The 23,297-nt window shown below is 44.7% G+C and overlaps 1 protein-coding gene across 1 annotated transcript in view; it reads left to right on the forward strand.

Moving 5' to 3' along the window:
• MICOS10 (mitochondrial contact site and cristae organizing system subunit 10) overlaps positions 1-13,548 on the forward strand; it is a 15,914-nt gene extending 2,366 nt beyond the window's left edge. Inside the window, exons 2-4 of the mRNA XM_027905197.1 lie at positions 9,731-9,778; positions 10,380-10,489; positions 13,304-13,548. Coding sequence (XP_027760998.1) covers positions 9,731-9,778; positions 10,380-10,489; positions 13,304-13,312 — 167 coding nt within the window. The 3' untranslated portion in view covers positions 13,313-13,548. The remainder of the gene's footprint in view (positions 1-9,730; positions 9,779-10,379; positions 10,490-13,303) is intronic.
• The last annotated feature ends 9,749 nt before the right edge of the window (positions 13,549-23,297 follow it).

The raw sequence follows: 23,297 nt of genomic DNA on the forward strand, positions 1-23,297 counted from the left end.
CAGCTCCAGGTCCTCCCTGTGCTGTTCCCAGGGCTGGGGGCAGCTCTGCAGGGGGGTCCCACCCCAGGGGGCAGAGGGGCAGAACCCCCCCCTGCCCTGTTGCCCACGCTGGGGCAGCAGCCCAGGGCACATCCATGGCATGTCCAGCCTCTCCCCCTCCAGCACCCCCAAGTCCTTCTCCCAGGGCTGTTCTCCATCTGATTGTTCCCCAGCCTGGTGCAGGACCAGCACTTACTCTTGTTGAACCTCATGAGATTCCCATGGGCCACTGCTTGATTGTCCAGGTCCCTCAGGATGGCCCTGCCCTTCAGGTGTGTCTGCACTGCCCAGCTTGGTGTCACCTGCACTTGATGCAGCCAGTGCCTTCAGCAGGCTTTGCTATTTAATTTGGCATTTTCTTCCATCCTAAAGTGGCAGCAGAAGAAAGGGAACCTGCTTTGCCTTGTGCTTGAGTGCTCTAGACCAAGGATTGATTCCCAGTGTTGGCTTCACAGTGGCACTGAGTAAAGGTCTCAGTCAAAGTCATGTTTTTCATTAGACTGCCTAAAAAGGTCATATGCACTGTGACATGCATTGTGATTAGCAGCTCTTTAATTTTATTACCAAACCCAGTGTGATGGGCTGGGACACTCTTTGTGAGTGAGAGCATATTCCTGGTTTGCCTGCTTTTCCCATTATCAGTAACTGAGACATCTGTGCTGACATCTCCTCCTTGGTATTACCACAAATGACTCAGGATGAACTTGGGAAGTCAGAGCAACACCAAAATTGCTTCATAGTCCAATAGTTTGTGACTGAAGATGATGATGGCCTTTAAATGTGAAGTGAGTCGGTGCCCAAGCTGTGTGCTGACAACGTAGATTTTCCCAGGCTATCCCAGTGGGAATGATTGTTTGCTCTGCAGGGACATTAAAGCCTTGCGTGGTTGTGGTGATTGGTTTTGTAATATTACTGCAAAGTTTGCTGGAGTTTCCAATAAACTATCAAGGGCGGTTGTTATACTGGAAAGAAAAAAAATAAACTTTTTAAAACTTTTTACTTGAGAATTTAGTTGGTTGTTACCTGGGATATGGGATTTGGTAAACTTTGTGCTTTTTTGTCAGACTTTTGTTTTTGTGGCCGTGGTTTCCTTCCCAAATGCTCCTTTACATCCTGAGTGCTACAGCCAGGGAGATCTTTCCAGCCAGTGGCTGGGGAAAAACAAACATTGTGATTAGCTGTGTGTTTTCCCATTCCAGACTCTCTAAATAAACAGAAGCACTGAATTTCTGAAGCCTTGCATGTGGGACGCTTCCCAGAGTCCGTGAGAACTGTGGACAGATAACTCCTGTGAATTAGTTTGAGGGCTGGAGGGACATGGGAAACAGAATAGAGGGAGAAAGGGATGTAGAGTTCTTGGGCTGGCTTGATTAGCAATAATCTGTTTTTAAATATCAATCCTTTAGGATTCCCGCTACACCGATGTTTGTAGTTAGCTGTGTTTGTAGTTGTGCTGCACTGTTTTAGTTGGAGATGGAGCTCCTGGAAAAAAACTTGATCTCCTGCCACTAAAACGTCCAAAATAAATATTTATCTTGTATTCCATCCTTTGAAATGCTGCGTAATGTTTTTGAGCTCTTGGTCACTACCTGTGTGCATCTTGTAATTTGGTGTGAACTTTTTCCTATTACTTCCAAACAGAGAATGCTGTCAATCATTGCTCAGGCAGTATTTCATCTCAAAGAGTAAGTAAACCTCTTTGTGCCTGCACAGAACATTGAGCTATTGTCAAACGGAGTTTAGGTGCTCACCTCCTTTTTGTTAGGACTGATATTTATTTGTTTTGGTCACGATGGGGATGGGTTTTGTTCCCCTTCCATTCCAGATGGAGCTGTGAGCAGTGTGTGTGCACAGGGACTCGGTTGTGCTTTCTTGGCTGACCAGGAGGTTTCTGCTGGGTGATCCAGGTCGTGCTGGCTCTGGCTTTGCACTGTTCCTAAGGCTTTTCACCCACGCAGTCATTTCAATAATTTAACTTCCTGTTCCCTCTTTCATCCTGATACTGATTTTTTCATACAGAAAAGCTACGTGTTACTTTTTTTGCAGAAAAGTTACTTGTTCGTGTGTGGGAAAGGAGAATAAAACTACAGTGACTTCTTTTTCTTCCCAGCTTGCAGATCTTTGCAAAGTCCTGGATCTGCCCCAGCCTTCCCAGCCATTTCTTCCCGCTCAGCAGAGCTGTGCAGAGGAGGGTGGGTGAAGGAGATAGTGTTGTGCTCTTCCTCCACTCTGCAGGCTCCAAACCCCGGTCAGAGGGTTGCTTTGTTTAACTGATAGCTCACGTGTGTTTATTTGAAGACAGTTACTCACAAAAGCTGGTTTTTGCTGGAGGCTGTAATTTCGGACAAATTATTGTTATAAGCTGTTTGTGGGGGACAGAGAGGCAATAAAGGGGATGTGCAGTAGGGAGGGAGGTTTGTGTGCTTGCATGTCTTGGTTTGTGCTGAAGCTATTGTAGTTTTACATGAGTTGAACACTGTAATTTCACTGTTACTGAAAGGCAATCCTAGGAAAGCTGTTTCTTTCTTGACCTTCTATGTGTGAAGTTGCTGTGTTGAAGTTAATTTTTTTTCAGGGGAGAAGTGTTTTGATATATGCCTGCGACTGACCAAAATTCAGCCTGGAAGCTTGTAAATAACCCAGTTGTAGAGATGTTCATTTTCCTCTAATCCTCTGTTTTGACATCTGAAAATAAAACGCTTCTAATTTCCATTTAATAGGGACTTTTTTTAAGAGAAAAGGGCACTTTGAATTCTCTTGCAACTGTTAACATGATTTCTTCTGACTTGCATCATCTGGCCCGCTTGAATAGCTGTTCTGTTAGTGGTAAGGGTGAAATTGTATTGTTTGAGTCATTCCACAGATTGGATGTTTCAGAAAGAATCATTGTATGGATTGCAATGTCAGTATTTTTAAATAATCCTTCACATGGTTATGAATAGGATAAAGTCAGTCTATATAATGATAAAACTTGATTATACTTTCTGAAAACTGGATTAGACTTTATCTAAATATACAAAAATCCTGACATTCCTGTTTTGAAGTGTTTTTTTTGCTTGACAATTGTAACATGACCATCCAGTCTTAGCTACTGGGTCAAAAGGCTTGTTCTTCCTTTGGACTTTGTTTTTAATAGTGGAGAACATGGATATTATGTGAGCACACAACTGCATTGTTGTGTGAGCTTTGTTTGTTCTTTTCCTTTGTCCTACAGAAGATCCAACTCTCCTAGTTGTGTCCTGCAGACCAAGTAGTGTAAATATTAACTGCTCATGGCTCAGGCTATGCAGGGAGGCAGCACAGTCAACAAAAAATGTTTTCTTTGGAAGAGGTGGACAAATGCTGTTCCCAGAATAGGCTTTTAGTCAAGAATCTAACAGCACTATTTAGTTCTGATGTTAGCAGAGTTCTGAATACAATGACCACCTATAAATTAAGGGGCTCTTCTCTTCTGTTGGAAGAAAAAGCTGGAACAACTTTAGGAGTCCAGGTCTCCTCCTAACTGCATTGTGCCCTGCCATTCCTCTGGGCTGCCCACCCCAGAGAGTCAGGGAGCTGTGCCCTGCCCAGGAGTGCCTGACCATCTCCCTGGCTGTTCCTGCCTGCTCTTGGTGTCCTTTGGTGCAGGAAAACCCGAAGGCAGAGCTGTGACATCCATCTGCTCGTGCAGCGTTTGCAAACCCCAGACCTCCTGAGCTCTGCTCTGCTGGAAATGGATCCAGAGTGCTCTGACTTCCTGCTCCTCTGCATTGGTGCCTTGGGGAGGTGCCAGCTGTGCCTTCTTTGGGAGTTGGCACACAGTGTCACCCAGAGGAAAGGGGCTGGAGCCAAGTGACATCCTAAACCTCTTATTTGGTCCTTGGGATGTTACAGCAGTAGGGGGGACAGCGGGAACAGCTCTTTGTTCCTTGTTATAGCAGAAACAGTTCTATGAGAAAATCCTTCCAGGGATTTTATTATCATCAAGGATGCTGGTGCATCCTTGATAATAAATGAGTAGTGAGAGGTTTGAGAAGGATCAGGCTCCTTTCCTCATCATTCCTGCCAGTGAGATGCCCCCAGACTCTTGTTGCTCTGAACTGTCTCTAATTCTGAGCTGGGCCAGCAGACATCAGTACTGGCCAGTCTGTGTTGGATGGGTGTGAAGCACCATCATTGCCAACCCTCATAGGCTGCAAAAACCCTAAATGTGGATGTGTTCACTGCTGCTAAACTTCTCTTTTTATCAATGCTATTGCTGTCATTATCAGAATATTTTATCGTGGTAAGAGAAGGTAAAGTTTCCTGTCAGAGGGGTATTTTCTGTATCGTGTCTTGCTGATTTCTTACGTATGTGCTACTAAACAGAGCACAGCTCTGATTTGTCTAAAAGCTTGATGGAATATTGATCATAGAACATGGAATGTTTTGGGTTGGAAGGGACCTTAAAGCTCATCTTGTTCAATTAGATGAACATGCCCTGGGCAGGGACACCTTCCACCAGCCCGGGTTGCTCCAAACCCTGTCCAACCTGGCCTTGGACACTTCAGGGCTGGGGCAGCCACAGCTTCTCTGGGCAGGCTGTGCCAGGGCCTGCCCACCCTCACAGCAATGTTGCATTGTCTCTTCAAAGAGCAGCTTCCACTCCTCTCCCCTTCCCCTTTTAAAAGAGGGAGGAAATGTTTGTGCCCTCGGGTCTCACAGCTCATCCATCACTGTGAGGATGAAAAGTTTCTGGACCACTCCAAGGTTATTGCTGTGATTCCTTGAGAGGTCACGGGCACTTCCTGCCTGTCCCTCTGCTGAAGTGCTGATGTTTATCCAAGGTTTGCCTTCGGGCAGTGTTTGACCTGCACAAGTGCTTAAAGGTGAAATCAGCCCCCTAAAAGAATGTGAGGATTTTTTATTATAATGATATGTGGATACTAATATTCTGTTATTCTAAATATTCTGTGTTACTACAGTCACATGCTAGAATAAAACAAAACATGTTTTTTTCTGCTTCTTTGTCAAGTACTTGGGATATAATTTCACCGTATTTTCTTCCAGTGTCCTTGCTCATTTTTCTATCTGCTACATAAACAATCCACACCACAGGGGAGGTGGGAATGAAAGCTTCAGAGTTGATGTTTGAAGAAAATCTGATTCCTACCACTAAGACCTCGCTGAGAGTCTGCTTAAAATTAATGCTCTCCGTACATAAGTGATTTCATGGTCTCATGTGTTTAACTGGTGCTAAGTGAAGGCCCTGGTGTATGTTCCTCCCTAGTTTTGCGAAGCACTTTTCTATGGATCTTGTCGAAGTTGGATTGAAGGCTGAAGCTCTCGGTTTTGTCTTTGTGTGTGAGGAATGGCAAAGGCAAATAATAAGGTTTTTTTTGTCAGATTAAGTAATTGAAAACCTTCCAGCTGCTATAGTAACAGCAACACATCTGCCAGATGTCAAGGAGCATATTTTAATCCTTCTATTTTAAGTTTCAAGTAAAGTCCATGTAGGTGTGGCTGTCTTAAAGCTGCCTCAGCCCAGAGCTACTTGGATAGCCCAGGAGAGAACTGTGTCGAACTGCTCTTGGAGGGACTGCTGATTAGATTTATAGAAACAGCTTTTCCCAGATGTTCTCGTAGGGCAGGAGCCCCTCCTGAAGGTTTGTATTTCTCCCAGACATTTTTATGACGTCCTGTTGGGTTATGGCACGTGCTCTCCTGTGTGTGAGAGGTTGGTTTGAGGTACCGGGACGTTTTTCCTGGAAGGTGTACGAGCCAAAGGAAAGGCAGAATGAGAAAGGCTTGGAGCCTGGGCTCAGTGCCTAATCCTGGTTCCGTGTGGCTGTGCCAGTCCGGGCGTGTCCCAGGAGTGGGGGTGGGACGTCCCCAGAACTGTCCTGTCCCCTGTTGACACTGTAAATGAGTTTAGGCTGAAGTGACGGATGTGGGGTGGAAGAGACTATTTTTCTAGTTAAACATTTTAAACTGTCAGAGAAGGTGAAAAATGCATTGTACTGTTTCCTGTGGCCTTTTCCTCCAAAGAGCCTGTCATGCAAGAAAGGGAGGGGGAAAAAAAATCAAGCCCTTTGCTTTTCCATGTTCGTTTGTTTTTATTGTAATATAAACCTTTCATGTTTTATTGTTATGAAGTTAAAGCCTGGCCTAGAGGTGCTAGTCTTTAGGAGGAACAGCTGGAGTGTCCCCTGTTCAGGTGGGAGGCTCTTTGAAGCAACATGTTGCCTCTTTAAAAGGAAATTGAGCATGTGAGAACTTAAACCTGTAAAACTCATCCACAGCTTGGCCATTGTTTATCTCTGGTGTAACTTTATATAGAATTAAAGTGAAATGCATTTACTTGGCTCCCGAGGCAAGATGTTTTTGCTCCCCCATGGTCCTGGAGACACAGGAAATGACCACATAACCACAAATACTTTCTAGTGGAATGAAGATGAGTGACAAACTATCTGCAGAAAGAGGTTCTTAACCAGATGGGCTAAGGAATTCAGTGTAGCTGAAGGGTCTGTGTTTAAGTTAAAACCAATCTTTAAATGTTAAAACCAAGTAGAAGAGGGCAAGTGCTGTGTGTGCACTGGTTGATGTGAGTGGGCAGATTTGGTGTTTGTGGTTGGCAGGGCATGGTGATCACAACAGTTTCCTACTGTGCCTCGATAGGAGAGGAGTGAACCCAACTACCTTTGAGATGACGAAAGCTAAGGTATGTTTTTGGCTTTGTTTCTCCAGTTGCCTTCTTGTCCAGAAAACCAAAACCCATTAGCTGTCAGATTTCCTTCATTTCTCTGTAGCATTTTCATTTTTTAAAGCAAAGCCTTAGCTATCTTACCATCATCTTTTTGTCCTACTGTCACTGTGCTCCCCTTCCTGCTGCAACAGGGTGCAGTCACGGCCTCTAAAACTGCACAAAAATTGCATTTTCGTGAAAAAGAACATTCCCTTCAAATTAGCTGCTTCAGAAAAAAGCTTTCTTAGGAAAAACGGAGCGTTCTGAAGTCAGTCATGCTGGACCACATCTGCTTAACAGTGGTGTTGGCGTGGGGCAAGGCCTAGTTTTTGTTTTGGGCTTAGGCTGAATTGCAGTTGACAGAAATAAATTTTTCACCTTTTAAGGGTATCCTGTAGCTTCCCCCATGCCCAACAGGAAGCAGCATTGATGGCATCTGTGTGGAGCCCTTCCTGAGGGGTTGTAATGTGAGAGAGCATCTGAAGGAGGTGAAGAGAAAACGAGATAATGAACGATTTCTGAAAGTAGGTGGAAAGAAACTGTGTTAATTATTGTTGCTTCCTTAGCGCGGGGTTGTCTTCAGACAAAAAAGTGAACAGTTCACAACCAGGCTAGTGAGAAGAATTTGGGTTTGGCTGGTGGAAAATGTGGTGACATTAGAAACTGTCCAGGCCGTGCACGGAGATGATGCAGGATTTGTCATCCTGTACATAAATTCTCATTGATTGGCTCAACTGTTTGGGTTGGCAGAGGGGATCTTCCCAGGGCCAGGAAGCCTAGGGCTGGTATCTCTCCTTCAGGGCAGCCCTGCTGAACTGGGGCAACTCAAACAACACCTGGTGCTGTCTGAACAGAAAGAATTCCTTCCAGGAAGTCCTTGTCAGCCCCAAAGTACATCAGCCTGACCCATACTCCAGCATGAGCTGGACTGTAGGAACAGGCTGTCAGAGGAGCTGGCTCAGGGGGCCAAACACGCGTCCCTTGGGTGGCTTCTGGGAGATAGGAATTATCCTTGATGGCATAAACACTGGGGGAGAGCCAGCACCAGCTGGACTGGAGCAAAGGTACCGCAGGAAGGCTGTGCTGGGGAGGGAACAGCGGGACTCAGCGTGGGAGCCGCGGTGCCGGAACGCCTGATGGCTCTGCCAGGGGCAGGGACGCGGTGCCGGAACGCCTGATGGCTCTGCCAGGGGCAGGGACGCGGTGCCGGAACGCCTGATGGCTCTGCCAGGGGCAGGGAGACGTCTGTGGGAGGCGCTCCAAGGAGGGGATCTCTTACTGTCTAAAATTCAGGAAAACCCTGGGGCTCTGAGCAGACATCCGAGGCTCCGAGACTTTCCCTTAGCTGTGCAAATGATTAGAGTGAAAACCTGACCTTCTGCGAAGTGCTGGGGCTCGACCGTGTCTGGGGGAGTTATGTGAGGAGCACTTGGCGGGAGGTCAAAGCTCTTCCTGCACTGCGTGTTTTGTGAGGCTACCCCAAAACTGGTAAAGTAGTTACCTCTGGCACAACTGAAATCTGGCGTAAAATGAAGAGATTTCAAATCAACTCTTATTTCCAGCTCTCAGTAAATACAGATAGTAAAGTCCTAACGAGAGTGCACATAAAGAGGTTTACTCAGATCATGTTTGGTCACTTCTGTTCTAATATTCAAGGTTTCATAATCAATAAAAAACGTGGAATGTTTAGTTCATGTACTGTGTGGTGCACCCTAATATACTAGAATGTATTAAGTATTGTTTGAGTAAACTGTTCCCCCGTAGAAACTCCCATTAATATACTTTTTGCAAGGAGAAAGGTTTGAAGAGCAAGAGAAAACTTAAAGATAAGAAGCCTCGTCCTATATGCCAAGAGGGTACAGGATTCCTTGGTGTTGTTCTGGGCTCAAGTAATGTGTCCAACAGGATCTTAAGTAAGGGTCACATGCTTTTAGGAATATTAAAAAAAGGATATATTTAAATTAATAAACTCGTTACACTTAAATTACGTTTCTTGTATTGCAAGGAGAGAATTGAAGCCCATAACAGGATGTATTTGCTGCAAAATAAGTCTGAAACTGTTGGTTGTTTTTTTTAGTGAGCATATGCATGACTGATTTTTTTTTCCTTTTCTAAACTTTTATATTTCAATACTTTATCTAAAATTCTTGTCTGTAGTGCATAAAATTAAAGGTAGAATTTACCCACTCAGCTGCAAGTTTTCACTGTTACATTTTTTGGGTCCTGAGAGGAGTTTTGCAAACTTGCCTGACTTCTTGCAAAAAATCCTAAGCTCACCTTCCAAGGAAAGCAAAAATTATTTTTAAATATGCCGAGTGTTTTAATGGCTCTGGATACATTTTTTTTTTCAACTGCTGCGCTTATTTCTATATATAGTATTAAGGATGTGAAAAGTCATTCATTCCTAATGTGTTTAAATATGCTCCATAATGAGTATTGTGGATGTGAAAGATAAGCAGCCTGGAGCTTTCTTTGTAAGGGATAGAATTAACACAAAGCTTTAAAGTTCTGCTGCCCTCAGGACACACATTGAAGCAGTTAAAGGAGTGAGATAAACGAAATACACTGAGATATTCATCTGCAAAATCTAAAGCTCAAGGACACAATAAGTTTTCATTTAAGTGTTTCTCATTTGCTGACAATGAACCAAATAAATCTTAATTCCACGTTATAGATGGTGACAGAAATTCAGGAACTTTCCCCGGGATGAGAGTCTGGTTTGTTTCCCAAATCTTTCTGATAATGCACTTATTCTACATGTTGGGATTCTAATCTGAATCAGCTGCTTGCGGTTACTTAAAAAACAAGAATTGATTTTTTTCAGAATTGCTATTAAGAACAGTTTGATGTGCTGAAATTACATGTAGTCAGATATTCGTAGTCTGATACTCCTGAGTTGGAACAAAGAATTGCTGTAAAGAATGAAATAATTTTCCATTACTCTCTGTTATATTAATCCTCACTCACTGACTGCATTTCTTGTTGCAGGTGCTGGATTTGGATTAGGAATTGTTTTCTCAGTCATTTTCTTCAAAAGTAAGTACTGCAGTGATCCTGACTGCCAGGTTTCCCCGTTTCCATCTGTTGTTGGGATATTTTAAAGCCAAGAAGTCTTTGAGGTGTGTAAAACTTAATCAGCATGCTAGAGCAATTCCTCTATTATTTGCTCTGTCTTTTCTGTCGAAATGGAGTTCCCCAAACTTCCAGCTGCTGTGTAACAAGGTTGTTACCCATGGCACCTCTCGTAGCTCCTCCTGTGCTCAGCTCAAATCCTGGAGCTGCAGGAGACCCTGAGCCAAATCACTGGAGCCATGTGTCTAGACATCAGTTTATGCCAGTCTTCCCAGGGTTTTAAAAGTGATCTTAGTTCTTTAGTTATGCTTTGGGAACAATGACTTTCAGTAATACACTGGATTCAGAGCTTGCCCTCTGTTAAATTCCAAATGTGATGTCTTATGGATACTCCTTCTCTAGTACCCTGGTTTGTAGCTGATTTCTGACTTGTAAAACAAAAGTGCATAGCATGCATCTTCTAGTCATTTATTCTTTCATGGTCCTTCTATAACAATATATAACAAAGAGCTTTCCTTGGCTTTGGTTTGCCCTCTCTAATTGCCCTCTCTGTTCTCCCCCACAGGAAAGACATGGCCTATTGCTTTTGGGTCAGGGATGGGGTTAGGAATGGCTTATTCCAATTGCCAACACGACTTCCAGTCTCCATATCTTCTCCATGGTAAATTTGTGAAAGTAAGTACCAGTGCTGGTTAGTGTTGGTTGGTAATTGTAAATTAGACCCCGTTCACAAGGGTATTCCTCTGCCTTTCCCAAGGGAGTACTAGTAAGAAGAAACTTGTGTTGCCAGAGCAGGAGTGGTTCCCCTGCTCTTCCGAAATTTTTAATAACTGGTGGGTTTAACCATAAACTTAATTAGACTGAATACATGGAATTAGTTTAACAGATCCTGCAGGTGGGTTTTGCCACAACCTGGAAATATTTATAATAAAAATAAGTATCAGAAAAGCAGAAAAACTAAACTAATAGTAAGATTCTTCAGACTTTGAAAGAGATGAGCTGGGAAGAAACTTAAAGTCATGTCAGGCAGATTTGTATGTGGAAGCAGATCTTTGATCTCCAGTGGGGTTTTTGGTTTTTTTTCTACATGAAAACACTGATCACTTGTAAGTTTTGTGGCTTGTTTGGCTTTGTAATGTTGGATTGTAATGTAGTAATTAGTCTGAAAAAAAAGTACACTTTAAACAGTTTTGAAGAAGATCATTTCAATGAGCTCAGTCTTATCACTGACCATGCTGAGATAAAATATTTTAAAATAGATTAATTGGCAGGAACCGTTTTTGAACTCACAAACTGACTGCAGTGCACCAAGTCCACAAACTGACTCCAATAATGTTTTTTTAATTTCTTCACATGTAAAAATTGGGGCTGTTCTCATGGTAGTTTATCATTGTAGTATCTGGCACACAAAAAAGGTGTGTGCACGTTTTGGATCCACAAAGCCATGGACTGCTTAAAGCATTTCAGTGATGCCAGTGGAGAGGCATCCACCAGGATATGTTTGCAGTTCCTTAGCACTTCAGAAAGTGCTGAGGTAAAATGTTCTGCCAGAAGCTTTTCATGGAGTATACAGAGTGCAAAAATTGTCCCCATATTATTCCTCTGCCTGATGACGAGAACTGAAGGTGTTTTTAGGCGTTTCCTGATGCACCCAGAGCTGTAAGTTGAGCCCGGTCCTCCTTGAGTTTACTGGCAGATGAGCTTTTGCCAGCCTACCAGACAAAGCTGCTTACAAATGTTTCCTCCAGCTGCCTGTTAAAGGGAAACAATAACAAGATTCTCCAACAACTTCCTGGAAATAAAATACTTTGGAGAGCAATATAGAGAAACTATGACTTGGATGCAGCTGACGAGCATTGCCAGCTACTGCCCAGAATGAAAAATCTGTGCATGATTCTTTGGGTCAGATTTGTTAACGTTAGGCTGTGTTAGCTTTCCACACTGTCCTGAGAGTATTCCTCCAATTTATGGCTCCAGAAAGAAGCTGAGATGACACGTCTGTGGCTTCACAGGAGTGGTAAATGCCCTGTTCACGTGTTCTGAGAGAGCAGTTTTCGTTCAAGGATGCTTCTTACTAGGGATGTTGGGCAGCAGAAAACTGAGTGTCAGGTCAGCCTAGTAAGAGATTTTTGGGGGATTAAGGACAAATCTGTGTTCTGGAGCAAGGGTGGTTCTTGGAAGCATGAAGTGACTGAAAGGACACTTCCAGAAGACACCCAGCCGCCTGCATGGCACAGTACTGGTCAGGTAGTTTCCAGTGCATTGTCTTTGGCACAAAGAGGTTGAGGCTGCTTAGAGAGGGAAAACGTGGATGAATTAATGCCATTAATTCCCTCCTAAATGCTGTGTCATGGATATTGGCTCCAGGGTTAGTACAACCAAGTTATTTCATTGCTCTTGGTTAGGAACACGGAAAACATTGTTGCATTATCACTCATCAGGGTTTTTTCTAGAAAATTTGTTACAACTGAACTCTGTAGGACTTCCTTACACAACTGAGTTTTGTTCAAATGTTAACCTGTCAAATCAAGAGATTCTGCAAGAAAATCAGATTTATTAGAGAGAAATGCAACATGGATTAACTTGGACAAAATTATTTCTAGTTTTCTGAGCCTGTCAAGTTCACAGAATCACAGGATAACTTGAGTTGGAAAGGACTTCAAGGAGGTCATGGGGGTCAGCTGTGAGGTTATTCGGGGTTTTGTCCAGTTGGGATTCTTGATTCTTTAGGATCAAGTTCTTAAAAGAAGAGAGAACGTTCACAATACCAAATAATCAGGAGGTGACTTTGCAGCTGTTCTGGCTGTAACTTGGACCATCACACTGCCCATCCTTTGGGTTAGGAATTCAGTCATGAAACACTAACACCAATGAGGGGGCCATTCATCTAGACAAGAGACTGTTTAAAATGCAGAAAAGTTCTAATTTGTGGTCATAAGATTCTGAGAGCTTTTTAAGTAATTTGATCAAATGGATTTCGCCGTGACTTCAGCTGAATCTAAAGCCAACATCTAGCAATTATTTCAAGGCTGTGGCTGTGAATTACACAGCCTAGTTCCTTGCAAAGTGGAAAAGATCATATTTTTCAGGTTATTTAGCCTGTATTATCACCCAAACTGCACAACCCTGTACTGTGATAGCAGTGTGGATTATATTGATGGGCAGGAATACAAGAAGGCAATTTCAGCCTTCCCTCCTGCCTTTTGTGGCTTTGATTTCTGTCTGATTTCTCTTCATCCTGCGAATAGTTAACTTAAACAATAATGTTGGGGTTTTTTGAAGTACCCCGTTTATCATAATGGAGGGTCATGCAAGAAAATAGCTGCTTCATTTCTCCATACACAACTTCTTGCTCTAGCAAAGGATAAAAATGTTCCTGTACCCTCTGGAAATGTCACAAAGCTCTGGGACTTGCTTTACATCCCACAGCACCTTCCATGGAAGGAACCCAAATGGCTTTTTAATAATATAAGCTTTCTTGCTTTGCAGGAACAGTGACTAATGGCTAAGACTATCCCAGTGGGAAGGAAGGAGAAGTCAATGATTATTCCTCAGGAATATTGAAGTGCCCCTGGATAAGCCACCATTCTTCAGTAACGATCACCAGTAACTCTTTATACTCCAACAAACTGTTTCTGTATAGGAAACAAAGTTCTGTTGCTTGTTTTGTATCGTGTCTGAAAAGTGCAAGGGAGAGCTCTTCTGGGAAATAAATAAAGGAGAAATGGCCTTCTCTAGTGTGTTGACTTTGTCAGTGAGAGAGAATGGAAGGAGAGAGCTTCATGTGGAGTGCTCAGTATCTGGGAGCACCTGGGCCAAAGCCACGGGGAGAGCTCTTCAGCAGAGAGCCCCGGCGTCTGTTCCTCCCCCTCCCCAGAGCCTCCCCCACCCAGCAGCCAGTTCAGAGAAGCATTCCCACCTCATAAATCACCCACTCGACCCCTGCTGCCTGTGCCAGTGTGTGGAGAGGAATATAAATACTCCTATGTCCTGTTTGTACAGTTACCCTTTAAAACTGGAGTTTGTCCTCTCGGAAGAGGGAGAATCCAAAGTGGTAAATCCAAACTGTCTGATGCAGGAAACCAGTGCTGTCTCTTGTAGCTTCGGGTCATGGAGCAACCCAAGTTTGAAACTTCCTGGGATAGTGGGTGAATTAAGCAGCTGCTAGTGCCATCTGGCTCTCAGCTTACCTGTGAGGCTGATTGTTCTTTCTCCCTTCTTCAGTGGGAAAATAGAGAGGTTTCAGTGTCTGGGAGTGGGTCGCGAGTATTTAAAGCTCGTTATTACTTTGGTGAGTCACTGGTCCAAGTGCTTCACTTCTATTTTACATTTACCTCAGTCCTTGTGATGTTTTGTTGGCATGTTGTCTGGTGACTGACTCAGGAGGTTGTCTTCACTGCTTCTTTACTCAGCACAATTTCCTGACTATGAAAATGGCTCTCCAGGACCTCATTTCTTTGTCCCACACTTACTTCATGTAGCACAAGGAATGTCTCCCAAGATAGAAAGGGAGTGGTATGGAACTTGGCTTAATTGAAAGCCTCTCCTGCTTCACAGTGAGTGCTGATAGATGGACAAGTGACAAAATAAGGACTACACAAAGGAAAACGTGTGCAATATTTGTTTTTTAAACCACGGCAGAAAAGGACAGGGATTAACTGAGGGGCAGTTCAGAGGGCTTGAGGAACTCCTTGTCTTACTGAGTTTTGCTCTGGGTGCTGCAGCAAGTCCTGCATTCCCAGCTCTCCTGAGCACTGCTGTGTGGATCCTGCACATGGGGAAACATGTTGAGCTGTGCCCAGAGTCAACACACACAGAGGAGCTCGCCTGGAGCAAAGGACTTGTGAAATAAAGCACTGCAGTGCCAGAGCAGCACCAGGGCTGGCAGAGCATGATCCCATGCAGGGCCATTGCTCCAGCATGTCCTTGTTTTTCCACCTCCTCCGTTGCTGGACTGCATTCACCAGTCAGGGCAAAACAGCCCATTGAAAACAGGATATCTTTTCTTTCTTGCCGATTTGGAATCATTTTATCCAGCCCCAGTTTTTAATTTGAACTATGTACTTTGGAGCCATTGCTCCTCTGTGGTTTGGAAAGGACTCTGATGGGGTTCTCTGTGTGTGTGCTGCAGGCTGGGAAGCCAGTGGGATCCACTGGAGAGAAGAGCAGCAGCCTGGGCAAAAACCAGGAGAACCAAAAGCAGTGGCAGCACTGAATATAACGACTGTCAACATGCAGGAAAAGCTTCATCTCCTGCTGTGTCATTTGGGCCGTGATGATGAGTTCAGTTTTTATTTAGTGTCCTTGGTAACAAGTTGTCCTGCCCTCACGTGCTCTGCTTCAGCTCAAATAGGACTTCCCAGAGTTAATTCTTACTTTGATCTCCTGCCTGTGACAAAGAGGTTCTTCTGGCCCGGGAACTCAGAGAAATCAATTGTAGATACTGATTCCTTTACATGTCATTTATTGTCAGAGGGAGAATAATCAGAATAAATGTTCTTACTCATCACTGTGAAGTCAACAAGGGTGAGCATGGAAAAACAGCACAATTTTAAAAGTGGAAAATTAATTTGTCATTGCTTCTTAAATGGGGTAAAACTTAATTTTTTGGGTTTTTTCATAGTTGCCTTGTCGTTTTCTGTTAAAATATATATATATATGTATATGCACATATAACTACCACATAAAGGGTTTGTATTTGTTTTGCTTTATTTAATTAGAGATATATTATTCCAAGCCTATTTTTGAATGTGTCCGTGTAAGCTGTGCAAAATATCTTGTGAGGACAAGTCTCCTGTTTCCCTCTGTGGGAATGAGACCATACCATTCCCAACTGAGGTTGGAATAGGAACAGTTTCCTGCTGCTTGATTTCTAATTACATAAATGGTGGGGGGGCAAAGTGGAAATTCTAAGTACCAAAAGGCATGTTAAATTTAGTATAATACACTCATCTGGAAACTATCACATTTTTCCTTCTTTCTTAAGCCTGCTGAAATCATTGCGTCGTCTGTGGATTGGTCCCAAAAAGTGCAAGCAAGATAGGCCTAAAAAAGGCAGGTGTCTCTACCCAGACTTAACAAGACCTTTTAGTAGAGAAGTTGTATCATGATTTTAATAGGAAAATGGTGAGTATTCAGTGAGTAAGGAAAAAAAAGCTGTTTGCTGACTAGAACTGGTTTTGAACGTTTAACAACTCCCCAAGTGCTCGACTGACCACAAATCTGCCTCTTTAACAGCTTGATTAGATGTCTGCTGAGGCTTTGAGATGAATAAACAAGGCACGGAAAGCAGAGACAGCAGGGAAAAAAATATCAAGCTGCTTTTCTCTTGTTTATGCGAGTTGCTTGTGTTTGATCAAGATACCGTCATTGCTTTGTGTTCCAGTCCCGCCTGGAGCCCGGGCCAAGAGCAGGACCCGGCTGTATGTGGTGCTGTACACACAAATAAAAACCAGCCTCTGCCCTGGAGGACTTACAAACTAAACAGATGGGCTGAAGGGAGCTGGGAGGGTTTGTAATTCCCATTTAAAGATGGGAGAAGCTGTAGGCAAGGTCAGGGATTACTCATGGAGGGAATGTGGCGTGGAGCCGGGACTCAGATTTGAAGTCTGGAGCCACTGACTCCATCAGCCCTTCGTTTCTCACTGGTTTTTCACTCAGCAGGTGAGGGAGTCTCAAGCGAGGGCTACTTACTTCCCCAGAAGGGTGTTTTTTGCCACCCTTTGCTGTCCTCAAATTGCCCCAAATTCTCAGGGGCTAATCTCTGTTAATTTAGGAATTCCCTTTTATTGTCCAGGGGGTGATTGCTTCTGGAATTGCTAATAGGTGTAAACCACTGGGATTTTCAATATTGACCTTCTTGTAAATCTGAATCTGATAAGGAGAGAAAACATTGAAATGTATTCCCAGTCGGTTAGATCTCCTTAGTAAATCTACCTTAAATATGAATTTAGGTAACAGATCAAGGAAGAGGGAAGGTATCAAGGGGTGTCCCAGGTTGGACTTGGCTCCTAGCCAAGTGCCTGGACCACTGAGAAAAAAACTCTTCTCCTTCTCCCTCTCTTGGGACAGACCGAAAAGACCATACAAAATCAAAAGAACCCAAACCAAATTCCAAGTAACACACATTTATATATATATTTAGAATGATATACAAGATATCACCCACAGGGAACACCCCAAGAGGGGAAAAGAAAGGGAAAGGGAAAAAAGGGAAAAAGGGACAAAAAACCAAATACTTACCTGGAGACAGCAGAGAACCTCACCAACAATCCTGGCACTTTCTGCTTCTCAAGGTCAACCAGGCCCACCAGGCCTCACTCCTTCACCCGGGCAGGATGAGAGCAGAGGACCTTCGCTCTCAGTCTGCCGGGAGAAAGAGAGCGAGAGCTTCCTCTCCCTTCTTGTTTATACTTTGCTTACATAAAAATCATATGGAATACTGGGAACATGGCCTTGGTTCCTTGGTTTACAACCTGGTTACCAAGGAAGGCCTGGACTCAAAACCACTACAAGGGGGCAGCAGCATTCCAGTACTGTGAAATCCCAAACTGGTTTGGGTTGGAAAGGACCTTAAAGCCCATCCAGTGCCACCCCCTGCCATGGGCAGGGACACCTTCCACCAGCCCAGGTCGCTCCAAGCCCCGTCCAGCCTGGCCTTGGACACTTCCAGGGCTGGGGCAGCCACAGCTTCTCTGGGCACCCTGTGCCAGGGCCTGCCCACCCTCACAGGGAAGAATTTCTTCCTAATATCCAATCTATCCAATTTCAGTCAGTTTGAAGCCATTCCCCCTTGTACTATCACTACATCCTCTTCTAAATAGTCTCTCTCCAGTAGTGGAAGCACAGCAGTGATGGTGTTCACATGGATGGTTCTCCAAAGCCGAAGAAACTGGTTTCCCAGATATTTGTACTGGGTTCCCTCTGAATTTTTGCAGCAAAGCAAAACAAAGCACAAAGGTTCTGGTTTACAAATGCAAATATTGTGTGCACAAGTGGACAGGTGACTGGTTGTCGTAATGAGCTACCATGAGGTACAGCTGATGCTGTAGCTGGAAGGGAAAAGCTCACAGTGGAACTGAGGAACCCCTGATATGTGACCTGCTGGGAAAACTCCATTTTTCAGCAATCTGAACTGCTGAACGGCTGATTTTTGTTACTTCCACACACACACACACACACATCCCACAGCAAGAAATAAACTTGTCTCCCACCCTGTTCCTGCCTTTGGAAATGGGACTGGTGCAGGTTTTTGCACGCCAGCTCCTGTAGGCAGCTGTGGCTGTACTGCTCCAAGAGTCCAGCCTATAGCCCACCCACAGAGAAATGCTTAACTGAAATTGAAACTAAATGGGAACATAGTTTATGGAAATTCAGCTGTAGATCGCTGTTCTCTTGTGACTTCTGGCTGTCGGCGCTTTGCTGCACAGCACCGCAGGCTTGCTGGGACTGGATGTTCCTCGTGGTGCTGGATACCCACCTCCTGGAGATTGTAAAGATGCTGAGAAAGTGTTGGTGACTAATAAATCACTCTTCATCTCTAGCCTTTATTGGTAGTGTTTGTAAAGCCTCCAGCTCTGGGTTAGGAGTGGATGCCCCTTCCTGGAAAAGGTCATGCCCTGGTCAGTTCAAATTCAGTTCATAAATCATAGGAAAGAGTGTGTTTCTTTTTAGAGGTTTTAGAGGATATTCTTCCTCCTTCTTCAAGCTGCACTTGAAGTTGTTAGCAGTGATAAACAGCTTAACCCAAAGCCATTACTGCTCCCTGAGGAGTTGGGTTGAAGGAGGCCACCAAACTCATTAGAGGGTTGGGCCACTTCTGCTGTGAGGAAAGGCTGAGAGAATTGGGATTGTTCAGCCTGTGGAAGAGAAGGCTCTGGGGTGACCTAATTGCCCCTTCTGAAGGGGGCTATGAGAAAGAGGGAGAGGGACTATTTACAAGGGCCTGGAGTGCCAGGGAAAGGGGGAATGACTTCAAACTGACAGAGAGTAGGTTTAAGTTCAATATTAGGAAGAAATTCTTCTCTGGGAGGGTGGGGAGGCCCTGGCACAGGTTGCCCAGAGAAACTGTGGCTGCCCTGGAAGTGTCCAAGGCCAGGTTGGATGGGTAGTGGAGGGTGTCCCTGCCCATGGCAGGGGTTGGGAACCGGATGATTTTGAAGGTTCCTTCCTTCCAACCCAGGCCATTCTAAGATTCTATGATTTAGGGGTCCAGTTGTGATGGTTGCCAAACTCCAACACTTCTCTCCAGGATGGTGTGCCAGAGCACAGAAATAAGGGGAAAGGGCTGTAATTACCAATGGAGTGAGGGGAAAAGAGGCTCAGGCTGAGGGTGAATGCTGTGGGTTGTGTCATCTCTCACTTGAGCAGCCTCTTCCTGTGTTCAAAGTTTGAGACCACAGGAGAAGAAATTAATTTCATGTCCTGATGGCCCTGTGTCTGATTTGTAAACAGAGGTGCTTGAGTCTATGAAAGCTGTGTCTCCTTCAGAACTCAGTGTAATGCTTATATTTTAATTTTAATTAGTTGTCTGGAAATAAATATAAAAATGGTGGCAAACAAATAACTGCTATTTGGTGAGATTCTATGTAAAGGAAAGTGGAGCAACATAGATTTTGGTAGTCAAATGCAAAGTTCAGCATCCAGATGCAACAAACACTTGTCATACCTGGAGAAGGCATGGACTTAGAGGTTGTGAAACCCCCTGGGGATTGCTGAACTGAAGGGATTGCTGCTAACAGGGAGAGGCACAGTGAGAAGCAAGAGCTGGAGGCTGGACTTTGGCTTGTGCAGATGAGCAGTGAGACTAACAGAGACTGGGATGAGCTAAGAGAGGAATGAGAGGATTTTCCAGCTCTTGATGTCTTAAATAGAAGTTACTGAGCTCCACCTGGGAGAGACAGGGTGAAACGAAATGACCTGTACCACACATGGATGCAGATCAAATGATCTAACTGTGCTTGTTGGCCATAAATTCTCTGAAATTTGTAAGACCACAAAGGTTTCCTGCATAGTTTCTAGTCTCTATCTCATGGCTTAATGTGATATGAAGTGAAGGCAGAATGTTTTTCACTCAAGGACCCACCTCACTGGACACTCCCTGAAGATGTCCCTGGCATGGATCTCAGATGGAAGACAACCTATTTCTGTTGCTGCTTTGTTCTTCAGCTTCTCCCTCTTCGCTTGTTTTCTTTGGGGTTTGTTTGAGGGAATGGCTGATGGTGAGCGCTTCCCCTCCTCCTTTTTCCAGGCATAGGGCCCATTTTTTGTTTAATTCTCCTTGAAGATGATGGCTTTGTAGAGAATCTGTTGAGAGATGGGGTATTTCATATGTCAATAAATGCATCTTTGGATGGTGGATGGAAACCTGGGGCTGGAGCTGGAATGGGATAGGACTTGAGGTGCACTGGAATGGCCGCATACCCTGCTCTTTGTACCACGGAAGACCGAGGGAAAGTGAGTTCAGTGGGTTCTTTTAAGGCATGAGAAATAATTCCTTTAAATCTCTAGGAGCATCCTCACAGGCGACTATGTTTGTGAGAAGCTCTAGTTTACTATCTGCAAAGTCATGGATTTTATATCCATATTAGGTATAAATAGAGGTGGGCTGCCAGATGGAGGGAAGATCACTGTGACTCCTCTGAGCATCGAGCAGCACCGGAGGAGCACACAAGTATTTCACATTTAACTCTTGTCCTACATTGGAGCAGCCACTGCAGCCCCTGCTACCAAAAGTAAAACCTCAGCGATGAAAAGCTGGTCTAACACAGATGTCTCAGCATGTTCAGGAAAGCACTGAGAAGCTGAGAACTCCTGGCCAGGTTCGTTCCATTCCTCATCAGTTGCAACAGTAGTCTCAAAAATCACAGTCCTGCTCCGAGGCAGGAGGAAGAAAGGCAATGAAAGCAGATTTCTCAGGGCCCCACATTTCTGATTTTATGAACCACACCCTCTAAACTATAAAAATCATGTTATCACTCTCAGAATTATATTTGCATTTGTCTTCTGGAAGGTGCAGGTACTGAGCGCAGAGAAGTTTAATCTGATAAAAAATACATCTATATATACATATATTCTTTGTTATCCTAATTTTAGGAAATGCTGACTTGTGCTATAGCAGGACCTTCAAAAACTGGCCCTTTCAGACTTTTGATATTGGGTGCTTTTCTTCAAGGCCAGAGGGTTTGTGCTCGAGGCTCTTTCCATGCAAGAGCAGTGCTACATTGCTCCGTGAGTCACCCCAGTGCAGGCGGTGCTGCTTTCCTTTCAGTGATGTGCAAAATGTTCCCTGCACACATGTGGATGTTCTAAGTTTGTCCTGCTGGTTGTCAGTTTGTCGGAGCTTCAGTGCCAGAACTGTCTTTAAACACACACAAGCACCTATTGTGACTAGGCCTGAGCTTGGCTGGGGCCTTCAGGCAGTGCTGCAAGAAAAATAATTAATAGGAGTGATTGCAGCAGGGGGAAGTTGTGCAGCAGAAAATAAGATGGTTATCAGAAGGGATTTAGCTGGTTGTAATGGAGTCGGAGGAAACTGGTTATTTTTGAAGTGGAAAGGAAAAAAAGCTGTTTGAACTCAGAGGGAAGAGGGCACCTGCAAGTGGAGCCCAGCAGCTTCTTCCCAGCCCTCCCTGCTCGAAACTGCCCCTGCAGACATGAACTGAATAGAAGGATTGTGCATGACCTGAGTTGCTGGGGAAGCGAGGGATGGAAGGGCCTGGGAGTGCCTGGGAGCAGGGGATGACTGGGCAAGGTGGAAAATCAAACGATTAAACACACTTGGACTTGCTCAGGGATGGGAGGGGTGTGTTTTTACTGCTGCCCCAGGGCCCTAAAATGCATTGGCACGGAACTACAGAGAAACCACTAATCCCAGTCACCAAGGGGAGGGAACGGGACTTTCTCCTTCGACCCCCTGTGGAAAGGAAGGCTGATGGGATTAGAGGAAACAGCTGGCTCCAGTCGTACCCTGCGGGAGCTGCATTCCCGGCACTCGGGAAAAGAGGAGCGCCCTGCTGCCGAGTCGCATTCCAGGTCATTTGCTGAGCCCAGATGTTTTCTAATGAGCTCTATGATAAATCCTTTTCCTTTACTACCGAGCACAGTCCCTGCCAGCCAGGTCTGTCCCTAGACCAGGCAAGCTGGACTTTGCAGTCTAAGTCAACTAGCCAAATTCCCACTGGGACTCATGCCTTTATCCCTTTGCCTGTGCAAAGGCATTCAGCACAGAGCTCAAATCTGGTATCCAAAAGCCTAATGGAGGTTGCTGGTCTAAAGTCCTCCTGTGGCTGAACCTTCTTCTCTCACCTCTCCTTCCCTCCCTGTGTGTTATGATGCCAGAGGTGTGCTCAGGGTGGATTGACCCAGTGGTCTGAAGGAGCAGTGAAGGGCTGTTGTACCCATGTGCTGGATCAATCTTCAAAAAGCAATAATGGTGTCTGTAAGGACTGATTCACCCTTGTCCAGGGGTTCTGGAGCTGCACAGATGTGAGAGTTGCATGCAGGATGTGCTCCTCACACCCTACATGCCACCACTGTCCCCTCCCTTCATCTGCCTGGGATGGAGATGGGAAATCACTCCCCAGCTTTTTTAGTAGTAAAATCTTTGCCTCTGTCTCCTGGCATGAGTGTTGCTTCCTTCACCTGGGGCATGTGTGCCCTTACACACAGCAGTTTTAGGTCCTGATATCTTGTAGATGTCTCAGGGTTATTTAGGAACCAAAAAGTAGGAGTTCAACTCCAGCAGGTGAGAGAATCATAGACTGGAATCACAGACTGGTTTGGAAGGGACCTTAAAGGCCATCTCGTTCCAGCCCCTGCCATGGGCAGGGATGCCGCTCACTGGATCAGGTTGTTCAGGGTCCCACCCAATGTGGCTGTGGTCAGTCTTGAGCCAAATTCCTTCAGAAGGAAGCTGACACAGAGTCATCTTTGTTTCATGGAGCTGCAAGGCAATTTTGTACCTGTTGGCAGATGAGATGTGAAGAGGTGAAGGGAATTGATCTGAGATGGGCAGGGTGGGCCATGGCAGACCCAGATATCTGGGTTTATTCCCTGAGAGCACTTCCTTGGACCCTATGTGATTGGTCTCAGGGTAATGAACACAGGCCCAGTTGTGGGATACGTGAGGGGCCATTCCCTCCTCTTTGTTCCCTTTGTGGACATGCACACTCTCCCTCACTCTTTTTGCACCCGCCCTTCCCCCTGTGTATTTTTTAGCATCCAGCTATGGGCAGGGAGCCTTGCAATCTGCATTGACACAAATAAAAGAATTAGTTTTATTTTTAACTTACAAGTACACCCTTTTACTTCTCACACCCACAGTTCTAGGTCCTGTCCTGACAAGTGCGGAGCCCCTGGCACTGTGGGTGTTTGTCAGCAGGCCCAAAACAGCAATAGTGGGTGAGGGAGGGATGTCCTGGAGACAGGAGAGTGAGTTTTTGCTCTGTCTCAGTGCACGAAGCCTTGGTGATCCAGCAGCAAG

This window comes from Empidonax traillii, unplaced genomic scaffold (genome assembly GCF_003031625.1).
Source record: "Empidonax traillii isolate 1590-97213 ecotype Southwest subspecies unplaced genomic scaffold, ASM303162v1 scaffold1129:size175808, whole genome shotgun sequence".
NCBI classification, from domain to species: domain Eukaryota; kingdom Metazoa; phylum Chordata; class Aves; order Passeriformes; family Tyrannidae; genus Empidonax; species Empidonax traillii.